This window comes from Dipodomys ordii, unplaced genomic scaffold, assembly GCF_000151885.1.
Source record: "Dipodomys ordii isolate 6190 unplaced genomic scaffold, Dord_2.0 Scaffold19, whole genome shotgun sequence".
Lineage (NCBI taxonomy): Eukaryota > Metazoa > Chordata > Mammalia > Rodentia > Heteromyidae > Dipodomys > Dipodomys ordii.
The window spans coordinates 11857809-11870074 of NW_012267235.1; the positions used below are offsets into that span (position 1 = coordinate 11857809).

The 12266-nt window shown below is 44.0% G+C and overlaps 1 protein-coding gene across 1 annotated transcript in view; it reads left to right on the plus strand.

Annotated features, from left to right (window-relative positions):
- The first annotated feature begins 7277 nt into the window (after positions 1 to 7277).
- The window catches only part of Fxr2 (fragile X mental retardation, autosomal homolog 2), a 15999-nt gene continuing 11010 nt past the window's right edge, over positions 7278 to 12266 (plus strand). The window contains exons 1-5 of the mRNA XM_013013405.1: positions 7278 to 7358; positions 7705 to 7798; positions 9520 to 9591; positions 9670 to 9818; positions 10323 to 10416. Of these exons, the coding sequence (XP_012868859.1) occupies positions 9577 to 9591; positions 9670 to 9818; positions 10323 to 10416 (258 nt within the window). The 5' untranslated portion in view covers positions 7278 to 7358; positions 7705 to 7798; positions 9520 to 9576. The remainder of the gene's footprint in view (positions 7359 to 7704; positions 7799 to 9519; positions 9592 to 9669; positions 9819 to 10322; positions 10417 to 12266) is intronic.

The following is a 12266-nucleotide window of genomic DNA, read 5'->3' on the forward strand; positions in this document are numbered from 1 at the left end:
CAAACTGGAATCATTCTTGAGATTCCCTTTGACATGTTAGTCCTATTCCTCCCAGGATCTTGTCCTGGATCCTTTCTACCTCCAAGTGTGTGTTCCAAGGAAAGTAATTGTAAAATCTGAGATCAAGACAAGATGTTTGATGTTGTTGTTTTTTTTTTTTTCTAAGAAGGTTGGGAGTGTTGCACAGCTGGGAAAGATTGGTATCCAGTTCAAATTAACTATGAGAGGCAGGGGACATGTGGACATGTTTCCTTTTCCACATGGGAATGTCTAACAGCATGTCTCTGAATTTTTCCTTTTTTACCTGTGGGTGATGGCAGTGATAGACTTGCATGAATGGGATGTGTTGGGGGAGGGGGTGAGGAGGGGCTACAGATAGTTTTAGAGAGTTTAGAGTTGAGCCAATAGCCCAGGTACTAAAGATTTTGTTTTCTGGCCACTTCAGCATTTTCTGTTCCATGACTGAGTTAATGTCACGTCCCTAACACTGGGCTAATCTTTCTTCACCTCTCAGTGCCTTGTAGACATTTATCTATTTATCTTGTCTGACCTTGCTATACTGATTTAATATTCATGACTCAGCAAGTTGGAATGGGTCAAGGAGTGTTTTTGTTTTTGTGCTGGTGCTGGTCCTGGGGCTTGAACTTAGGGTGTGGGCACTGTCCTTGAGCTTTTTTGCTGAATTCTAGCACTCTACCACTTGAGTTCCACTTCCCACTTTTTTGGTAGTTAAAGGGTGAGCCACCCACACCCACCTTTAAAGATTGGTTACATTGTCTCTGGAACTAAAAGTTTGGAGCTCCCTTTCTCCTCCAAATAGAGTTCTGTTTTGTTTTTTTTTTTTCAGGACAGGTATTAGATCTAGGACCTAAGTTATTTTATAACTATCTCATCAAATTTTCCTTTTTCTTTGTTACATTTTGTTTTGGATATAGGGTCTTGCTGTATAGCCCAAGCTGGCTTGGAAGCTGCAGCCCATGTTGGCCTTGCTTCAGTAAGGATTACCTTTGTAGTGTATGCAGGGATTACAGGCATGCACCACCACGTGCAGACCAGCCCCTTCTACCACCCCTCCCCCCTTTTTTTGAGACAAGGTCTTACTGTATAGTTTGGCACTTATTTTGTAGCCCAAGCTGTTTTTAAACTTGAGATTCTTCTGTCTCAGCCTCCTTCTGAGTAATAGAATTAATTATAGGTATGTGTCACTGGGTCTAGATAATTTTTTTTTTTTTTTTTTGGTGGTACTGGGGATCAAACCCAAGTCTTACTGGGCAAGTGTACTTCTGAGCTTTAGCTCTTATTCCTTTGTTAATGAACGGGGTATCCTCAACATTAACATAGGATTTGTTTTGTTTTGGGGGGTGTTGGTAGTGGAGTTTGAAATCAAGGCTTTAAGCTTTTATTGGGCCTTTTTATTTTTGCCAGATTTGTCTGCCAAGGCTGGCTTTGAACCTTGATCTTCAAATCTTAGCCTTCTGAATAGCTAGGATTTTAGTGAACCACTTTGTTTTCTGTGTGTGTGTGGGGGGGGGTGTAAGAGTATGAGTATGTGTATGTCCTGGGGCTTGAATTCAGAGCCTAGGTGCTGTCCCTTAGCTCTTTTGCCCAAGATTAGTGCTCTACCACTTGAAACACAGCTCCATTTCCAGCTCCTTTGATAGTTAATTGGAGATAAGAGTCTTATGGACTTTCCTGCCCAAGCTGGCTTCTAACCAAGATCCTTAGATCTCAGCCTCCTGAGTAGCTGGGATTACAAGCATGAGCCATCAGTGCCCAACTGGCCAAGTTTTTTATCAGATTTTTTTCCTGCTTGGCTTCTAAAATCTCTTATCTTTTGAGAGCTCAGAGTAGAAGATAGGGTAAAGATGGGGACTAATTTCATATCTTCCAATTTGACAAAATGGAAGTATCTAGAAACCTTTCCTTACACTGACACTGCTTGGCCTCAAGTTGAAGCCAGGATATGATACGGCAGTTGAATAATAATTTAGTGATTATTTGCTAAGTGATAATTTGATAATATTTGATTGTATTTGATACATTAGTGGTTATTATTTGATAATAATTGTCTGGGTCTAGATAGTTTTCTGATAGATTCCATTCCCACCATCCTTTTCCCAGTGAGCATAGACTAAGCAGAACTTAAAGTTTAGTTTCATCACTAGTATTTTTTTTTTGGGGGGTCCGGTTGTGGGGCCTGAACTCTGGGCCTGGGTGCTGTCCCTCATCTCTTCAGCTCAAAGCTAGCGCTCTACCACTTGAGCCACAGCGCCACTTCCGGCTTTTTTCTTTTTGCTTATGTGGTGCTGAGGGATCGAACCCAGGGCCTCAGGCATGCAAGGCAAGCAAGCGCTCTACCACTGAGCCACCTTCCCATCCCCCAAAAATGACTTTTTTTTTTGTCTTTTCTTTTTTGGTACTGGGGATCGAACCCAGGACGTTGCACTTGCTAGGCAAGCGCTTTGCCACTGAGCTACATCCTAGCCCATCACTAGTATTCTTCAAGGGAAAAAACTTGTTATTTGGGGTGAATGGTTGGAATTAAGGAGGAGAGACAGGATTGGAATATGAGGTTGGGGAGAGAGCTTGTTTTGGAAAATATTTAAAAGAAAAACATTTTAGAAGTATAAGGTGAGTGACATTGTGTTAAACTGCAGTGTGATATAAGGGTGGAATCCATTCTGAGCTCTACATTTCTGCCTTTGAAGTTAGTTAGAAAAACCAACTCTAATATTGTTAATCTCTGTGTGTGTGTGTGTATGTGTGTGTGTATGTGTGTATGTGTATATGTGTATATGTGTATATTGACACCGTCCCTGAGCTCTTTCCTCAAGGCTAGCGCTCTACTACTTGAGCTATAGTGCCACTTCCAAGAGGGATAAACATCTCTGAGGGAAGAGAATGTCAAGAGAAAAAATATAGTTAAGAAAGGACCCAGGAAGTACTGTACACTATGGGCTCTAAGAACTTTATTGTAAGGTCCTATCTCTAAAAAAGAGAAAAATGGCTTGTGTCAGGATTAAAATTCAGGCTTCGATTTTCCCACCATAAGGAAAGAGCAGTATGTTTATGATTGATCTGTTCTGTGAGATATAAGCTGTGCATTCTCCAGGGCATTTTTTGTCTGTCCCTCCTAAACTCAGCTGTTTTTAGCCACAATGCTTAGGAATAGTTCCTGTGTATTAGTCTTTTGAAGTCCTTATTACTATTTTGTTGTTGTTGGTTGTGGGTCTTGAACTCTGGGCCTGGACCCTGTCCCTGTGCTCTTCAGCTCAAGGCAAGTGCTCTACTTCTTGAGCCACAGTGCCACTTGCGGTTTTCTAGTGGTTTATTGGAGATAAGAGTCTTACGGACTTTTCTGCCCAGGCTGGCTTTGAACCTTGATCCTCAGATCTCAGCCTCCTCAGTAGCTAAGCATTATAGGCGTGAGCCACCGGCGCCCAGCACTATTACTATTTTTAATTCTGGAGATTTGACCCAGGACCTTGTGCATGCTAAGCATGCAATGAGCCATGCTCCAGCTAAACCTCTAATTTTTAATTTTTATTTATTTTTTTGAAACAGGTTTTCTATATAGCCCAGGCTGGTCTGTAACTATATAGTTCAAAGCTGGAGGTCCTCCTGTTTCTGCCTCTACTTCCTTGCCTCTATCTCCGAAGTGCTCATAGTGTGCAGCTGTCTGCAACATGACCAGCAAAACAGTGCGTGCGTGCATGCATGCATTGGTCCTGGTCCTTGAACTCGGGCCTAGGCACTGACCTTTTCTTAGCTTCTTTGCTCAAGGGTAGTGCTCTACCACTTCAGCTACAGCTGCATTTCCTACCTTTCCTTTCCTTTTTTTTTTTGTACTAGGTATAGAACCAGGACATTGCACTTGCTAGGCAAGCACTTCGTTACTAAGGTACATCCCAGCTCTACTTCCTACTTTTTGCTGGTTGATGGGAGTTAAGACTCGCTGACTTTCCTGCCTGTGATCTCAACCTTTTGAATAGCTTGGAAGGAGTGCAGGTGTAAGCCACCAGTGCCTGGCGCTGCATAATTTGCTTTAGGTTTGAGATAAGGACTAGAACTTGGTACCTGATGCTTTTGTTCATTGTCTAGCACTCTACCAACCAAGCTACTCCTCCAACCCCCATAATTATTTGTTTGTTTGTTTGTCCTTTGTGTGGCTTGAACTCTGGGCCTGGGTGCTGTCCCTCGGCTTTTCAGCTCAAGGCTAGCACTCTGCCACTTGAGCCAAGAGCCACATCTGGCTTTTTCTGTTTATGTGGTGCTGAGGAATTGAACCCAGGGCCTCATGCATGCAAGGCAAGTACTCTACCACTGAACCAACTTCCCAGCCCCCCGCCCCCAATTTTTTAAATTAAGTAATTAAACTTAAGATTTCATGTTTGCCAGGTAGGTGCTTGTTCTACTCTGTGAGCCATGCTTCCTTTTTAAAAAAAATTTTTTTTTTTTGGGGGGGGTCTGGTTGTGGGGCCTGAACTCTGGGCCTGGGCGCTATCCCGCAGCTCTTCAGCTCAAGGCTAGCACTCTACCACTTTGAGCCACAGTGCCACTTCCAGCTTTTTTCTTTTTGCTTATGTGGTACTGAGGAATTGAACCCAGGGCCTCATGCATGTAAGGCAAACCACTGAGCCACCTTCCCAGCCCTTAAATTTTTTTTCATATAAATGGAAAGGTAGTTCAAAAAGAAAGGATAGGGGTGTGTGTGTGTGTGTGTGTGTGTGTGTGTGTGTGTGTTTGTGTGTGTGTGTGTGCGCGCGCGTGCGTGCGTGCGCGTGTGTGTGTGCGTGCATGTGCATGTGCGCACGTGCATACATGTATATGTGTGGTACTGGGGTTTGTACTCAGCCTCATGCTTTTGTTCTTCCCAAGTGTTACTACAGACAATTTATTTTAGCTTCTTTTATTTCTTTTAGTATCTTTTTTGCTCAGGCTAGCCCCAGACTGTAATCTTCTGCCTAGGGCTCCCACATAGCTGGGATTACTGTCATTTGCCTCCACTTCTGGCTTAAAACCTTGGGATTAGAGGCATAAAACATGACATCTGACTAAGGGCACTATTTTTCTTTTCTATATTTTTTTCTTTCTTCTTTGATGCAGGGGCTCAAACTCTAGGCCTTAAGCTGCATTCCAGCATTTTTGCTGGTTAATTTGAGATTGAGTCTCCCTGACTTTTTGTCCCAGCTTTCTTGGAACTGAGATTATCTTCCAGGCTCAGTCTCAGTCCTGAGTAGCTAAGATTATAGGCAGGAGTCTTTTCAACAAATAGTACTGAAACTGTATAGCCATGGGTTATTTATTTATTTATTTTTTGCCAGTCCTGGGGCTTGAACTCAGGGTCTGGGCACTACTTCTGTCTTTTTCTGTTTATGTGGTACTGAGAAATTGAGTCCAGGGCTTTATGCATGCTAGGAAAGTACTATACCACTAAGCCACATTCCTAGTCCCACATTTTATTTTAGAAGGACTTGTTCTGGATGCCAGTGGATCACACCTGTAATCCCAGCTACTCAGGAGGCTGAGATCTGAGGACTGCAGTTCAAAGCCAGCCCAGGCAGGAAAGTCTGTGAGAGTCTAATCTCCAGTAAACCTCCAGAAAACCAGAAGTGGCACTGTGGCTCAAGAGGTAGAACGCTCACCTTGAGGTGAAGAGCTGAGGGACAGCGCCCAGGCTCTGAGTTCAAGCCCTATGACCAACCAAAAGAAAAAAGATCTATGATCTGTACTGCTTACTGTATAGAATATTTAACTCAAAATGGATGACAAGCTGGGTTCCTGTGGAACATGCGTGCACATACACATGATCACAGACTTAAATGCAACACCGAAAAATCTATGAAACTTCTAGAAGAATGTAGGAGGAAAACAGCCTTGTATTAGAGAGATTTATTAGATATGAAGTGAAAAACAGTACAAATAGAAGCGGATTAATGAATTTGAATTTACCAGAATTAGCAATCTCTGTGGAAAAAAAGAAAATAGGAAAATTGGGAATGTAGGGTTAAACACAAAACTTAGGCACCATTAGTGAAGATGAAAAGAAATGGATGACCCATCTTTTTCATATCTCCGTTAACCTTGCTATGATCTCAAGATTGTGATCTTCTATAGATTTTCTTTTCTTTTTCTTTTTTGGTAGATTGTGGGTTCTGAACTCTGGGCCTGGGCCTGTTCCTCAGCTCTTCAGCTCAAGGCTAGCGCTCTACCACTTGAGCCACAGCACCACTTCTGGCTTTTTCTGCTTATGTGATACTGAGAAATTGAACCCAGGGCCTCATGCATGCAAGGCAAGCACTCTACCACTGAGCTACCTTCCCAGCCCCTATCAATTTTATTCTTTGAAATTCAACAATTACCTTTCTAGCATTCAAGAATCTGACATCTTTTAAAACCTCTTTTTCTTTTGTAAGTTGTATGTATTGTTTTCAACTTCTCAGGGTTATTTTCCAAGGATCCATTGTTAGGGGCACTAAGTGCTCAGGTCTCTTGCTGGTTTAGGGACCCTAGACCCTTGTCTTTCTTGGCAGATCCTGATGTCCTCTAGGTGTTCCAGGACAACCTCTCACAGTCTCATGGGATATTCTTAGCTTTGCTGAATGTTGTTGGTATTTTAATTGAACTCTGGCAGGCTGCTCAGCACAACAGTACACAGGAGTCCCTGTGGGAGTCAGAATAGACCACCAGTTTTCATGATGTTCTGTTGCATGTGGTACTTCCCCCTTGTACTTAATTCCCATTCCATATTATTTCTGAATTTTGTCCCAGCTCTTTCCAGTATCGTTTGTCTTTCTTTCTCTTTTTTTAAGGTCTGAAACCAGGTCTCAAAAAACTCAGTACCTGCTGCTTTTGGCTCATCTACCAACTGAGTCACGCATCTGACCCCTTCTTTATCTGACTGTTCTTATTACCCATGATCATAGTGTACCCTTACTGGCCTGTCTTTATTTAGACTGCTTGGTTTCCCCACCTAAAACTACTTTAAGGATTTCCAATATCTTTGTTTCTGTTGGCTAAGATGATTATGAAATGTTATTTTTCCTTTTTGGGGGGGTCCGGTTGTGGGGCCTGAACTCGCGCTATCCCTCAGTTCTTCAGCTCAAGTCTAGCGCTCTACCACTTGAGTCACAGCGCCACTTCCTGGTTTTTTCTTTTTTGCTTATGTGGTGCTGAGGACTCGAACCCAGGGCCTCAGGCATGCAAGGCTAGTGCTCTACCACTGAGCCAACTTCTCAGCCCCGATGAAATGTTATTTTATATTTTGTTTTGTTTTGTTTTTAACTTTCTTAAAATCCATTCTAGGGCTTTGTGAAGGATGTCCATGAAGACTCTGTCACCATCTTCTTTGAAAACAAGTAAGACCTTGGGAATAGAGAATCCAGCATACTAGGTCCTAGAAGGAGAGTGAAGAGGGGGCGGCTGAGTCCTATGAGGCATGTAAAGGTGGGGGAAAGCTGTGGGTTTGGGTGGGTAACTTTCCTCTCCTGAAGGACCAGAAGAAGAAAGGATAAATACTTTGGTGAGGGTGGGGGTATTTGGTAGATTCTAGTAAGAGATGGAAGACACTAATATGGAGGAGGGGCTGGTACTTAGACTACTTACATGGGAGTGTGGAAGTTGCCCAGCTGAATTAAGTCCTTCCTGAACAAATGAGCAATTATACCAATCTAAGTAGCCTTCATATCACTGCTTCTCTTACAGCTGGCAGAGTGAGAGACAGATTCCTTTTGGGGATGTCCGGCTACCACCTCCTACTGACTATAATAAGGAGATCTCAGAGGGAGATGAAGTAGAGGTATGGGTTAGGAAGTTTGTTTGTTTGTGTGCTGGTCCTGGGGCTTGAACTCTGGGCCTAGGTCTATCCTTTAGCTTCTTTTGCTCAAGACTTGTACTCTACCACTCTGAGCGACAGCTCTACTTTTGGCTTTTCATTAATTAATTGAAGATAAGTGTCTCGTGGATTTTCCTGCCCTGGCTAGCTTTGAACCTTAGTCCTCAGATCTCAGCATCCTGACTAGGATTTCAGGCATGAGCCACTGTGCCCAGCTTTTTTTTTTAGTCATCGGGCCTGAAGTCTGGGCCTGGGTGCTGTCCCTCAGCTCTTGAGCTCAAGGCTGGCGCTCTACCACTTGAACCACAGTACCACTTCCAGCTTTTTTTTCTGCTTATGTGGTGCTGAGGAATCGAACCCAGGGCCTCATACATAGAAGGCAAGCATTCTACCACTGAGCCACCTTCCCAGCCCTGGGGTTTTTTGAAATAGGGTTTACTGTATAGCCCAGTTTGGCCTAGAACATGAGATCCTCCATCTGCCACCATAACACTGGGATTACAGGCATGTGCCATTACACTTGGCTGGAAGTCAACCATTCTAAACATCACTTTTTTCTTAGTATCTTACACTCTTCTCTGGTTGTTTTCTGTTTTTTCTTCTCCTGAGTTACCACATAGCCATGTAGCCTGTGGAGAAGTAAAGTGCACCAATTTATCACTTCTTTGTTGTTGTTAGTAACTGCTTCTTCTAGTTTGCCTTACTGTTGGTTTAAGAATAGATTTAAGAGCTGGGTGCCAGTGGCTAACGCCTGTAATCCTAGCTACTGAGGAGGCTGAGATCTGAGAATCACGGTTCAAAGCCAGCCCGGGCAGAAAAGTCCGAGAGACTCTTATCTCCAATAAATCACTAGAAAACTGGAAGTGGAGCTGTGGCTCAGTGGTAGAGTGCTGGCCTTGAGCTGAAGAGCGCAGGGCTAGTGCCCAAGCCCAGAGTTCAAGCCCCAGGACTGACCAAAAAAAAAAAAAAAGATTTAAGCTGGATGCTTAGATTGTAAACATACCTGTAATCTAGTTACTCAGGAGGCTGAGATGTGAGCATCATGGTTCAAAACCAGCCCAGGCAGGAAAGGCCATGATCTCTAACCACCAAAAAGCCTGAAATGGAGCTGTGGCGCAAGTGGTCAAACGTTGGCCTTGAGGGAATGGGAATGTAGCTTAGTGACAGAGTGCTTGCCTACCATGCAGGAAGCCCTGGGTTCAATTCCCCAGCACCACATAAACAGAAAAAGCTGGAAGTGGTGCTGTGGCTCAAGTGGTAGAGTCTAGCCTTGAGCTGAAGAGCTCAGGGACAGCCCCAGGCCCATAATTCAAGCGCCACCACAGACAAAAAAAAAAAAAAAAGATTGAACTGTATTTTACTTTTTATTTTGCTGGAACTATGGTTTGAGCTCTGGGCCTGGACACTGTCCCTGAGATTCTTTTGTTCAAGGCAAGTGCTCTACCACTTGAGTCACGGCACCACTTCGAGCTCTTTTGAGTAGTTTATTGGAGATAAGAGTTTCAGGGACTTTTCTGCCCTGGCTGACTTCAAACCATGATCCTCAGGTCTCAGCCTCCTGAGTAGCTAGGATTACAAGCATGAGCCATTGGCGCCCAGCCTAAGTGTATTTGAATTTTTTCTTTTTTCAATTTTTGCTGTTTTAGGGTCGTCTTTAATGTCTCTTATTCCTACCTTCTCTGTAGGTTTATTCTCGAGCCAATGAACAGGAACCTTGTGGCTGGTGGCTGGCCCGAGTGCGGATGATGAAGGGAGATGTGAGTGACTGAAGATCTTTGGAGGGAAAGATTGGAGATAGATGCTCAGGTCATCCACACTTCTTTTTTTTCTACCAGTTCTATGTCATTGAATATGCTGCCTGTGATGCCACCTACAATGAGATTGTCACACTGGAGAGACTTCGGCCAGTTAATCCCAATCCCCTTGCAACCAAAGGCAGTTTCTTCAAGGTTACCATGGCTGTGCCTGAAGATCTGAGAGAGGCGTGAGTGTTGGGGGCAGGTTGAGAATGGGAGACCCTGTTTTTTTTGGTCGGTCATGGGGCTTGAACTCTGGGCCTGGGTGCTGTCCGTGAGCTCTTCAGCTCAAGGCTAGCACTCTACCACTAGAGCCACAGTGCCACTTCTGGTTTTCTGAGTGGTTTATTGGAGGTAAGAGTCTCACAGCCTTTCCTGCCTGGGCTGGCTTTGAACCGAGATCCTCAGATCTTAGCCACCTATGTAGCTAGGATTACAGGCGTAAGCCACCAGCGCCCATTTTGGGAGACACTCTTAACAGAACTAATGTTTGTCCTTATTTCTCCCACTCCAACTTTTTAGTCTCCTCTGTTCCCTTGACCCTATGGGACCCTTGTTGCCTGATGTACCTTCAGGCCCTTTATTTCCCGCCTCTGTTATTTAAATGTCCCTCCTCTCGTATTTTCTTGGCTTCCACTCTTTCTACCTGAGCCTCTCACTGCATTCTGAGATCACTTTACTCTTCCCTGCAGCTGCACCAATGAAAATGTCCATAAAGAGTTCAAGAAAGCACTGGGAGCTAACTGCATCTTTCTTAACATCACAAATAGTGAGCTCTTTATTCTGGTGAGTTGATTTTGCCTTTTTTTTCTTTTTTCTTTGTATGACATTTGGTATAGTAATAGGATTTAAACTCAGGCTCAGACTTACTGGGCAGGAGCTCTATAACTTATCTAAACTCCAGCCCTCTCTCCTAATTTTCATATAATCATACAAGCCTTTTCAACGATTATTCCCTTTTTTTTTTTTTACTTTGCTCAAGGCTAGCACTCTACCACCAGTGCCACAGCTCCACTTCTGGCTTATTTAGAGATAAATCACACAGACTTTTTTTTTTACCTGGGCTGGCCTCCTCTTGAGTAACTAGGATTATAGGCCCCAGCCACCAGCACCTGGCCAATTATTCCTTTTCCCTTTTTTTAGTCCCTGTGTAGCAAGGGGAGGAACTAAATTGTGCTTACATGTATTTGTCAGAGAGGACTTTATTGTTCTTGACCCATATGGCCTGTGCAGCTCTAGCTTTTAGTCCTCATGATCTAAACCACGCCCCACCTCTCAGTTTTGAATTCCTGATGATATAACCCAGGGTCATGCACATTAAAAATCTTCCTCATTGGGCTGGGAAGGTGGCTCAGTGGTAGAACCCTTGCCTTGCATGCATGAGGCCCTGGGTTCGCTTCCTCAGCACCACATAAACAAAAAGAAAAAAGCCAGAAGTGGCACTGTGGCTCAAGTGGTAGAGCACTAGTCTTGAGGTGAAGAGCTGAGGGACAGTGCCCAGGCCCATAGTTCAGGCCCCACAACCGGACCCCCCCAAAAAAAAATCTTCCTCATCACCTGAATTTTCTATCCCTCTTTATTTTGAATTCCTCAGGATATAATCCAGGATCTTTTTTGCACATGGTAGTCAAGCACTGTACCAGTGAGTTATATACCTGACAATCATGTTATAATCTGGATTCAGGGCCCTTTCTTAGATATTGGACCTTCAAAAATAAACTGATGCTGGCTGCAGGTGGCTCATGCCTATAATTCTAGCTACCAGGGAGCCTGAGATTTGAGAATTGCAGTTGGAATCCTGAGGGTCTCTTCAATTAGTCAGGGAAAACTTGGAAGTAGAGGCATGGCTCAAACGGTTGAGTGCGAACCATTAGTGAAAAAGCTGAATGAGAGCATAACACCCAGAGTTCAAGCCCTAGTGTTGGCACCAAAAAGGGAAGGAAGTAAGCAAGCAAGCATGCATATGGGCATTGGTAGCCCATGCCAGTTATCTTAGCTACTCAGGAGGCTGAGATCTGATAATCAGGGTTCAAAGCCAGGCCAGGCAGGGAAATCCACATTGCTATCGGTCTACCACTTTGAGCCATAGCTCCACTTCTGGTTTTTGGGTAGTTAATTGGAGGTAAGAATCCCATGGACTATTCTGCTTGGGCTGGCTTCAAACAGTGATCTGCAGGTCTCAGCCTCCTGAGTAGGTGTGAGCCACCAGCACTTTGCCCTTATTTAATTGAATTTATTCATTTTTTTTTATTTGCTAGTCCTGGGACTTGAACTCAGGGCCTGAGTAGTGTCCCTAAGCTTCTTTTGTTCAGGGTTAGTGCTTTACCACTTGAGCCACAGCATTACTTCCTTTTTTGAGTCGTTTATAGGAGATAAGAGTCTCAGGGACTTTACTGCCCAGGCTGGCTTTGAAATTCAGTCCTCAGTTCTCAGCCTTCTGAATAGCTAGCATTACAGGTGTGAACCATCTGGGCCTGGGCGCTGTCCCTCAGCTCTTCAGCTCAAGGCTAGCACTCTACCACTTGAACCACAGCACCAATTCCAGGTTTCTGGAGGTTATTGGAGATGAGTCTCAAGGACTTTCCTGCCTTCGCTGGCTTTGAACTGAGATCCTCAGATCTCAGCCTCCCAAGTAG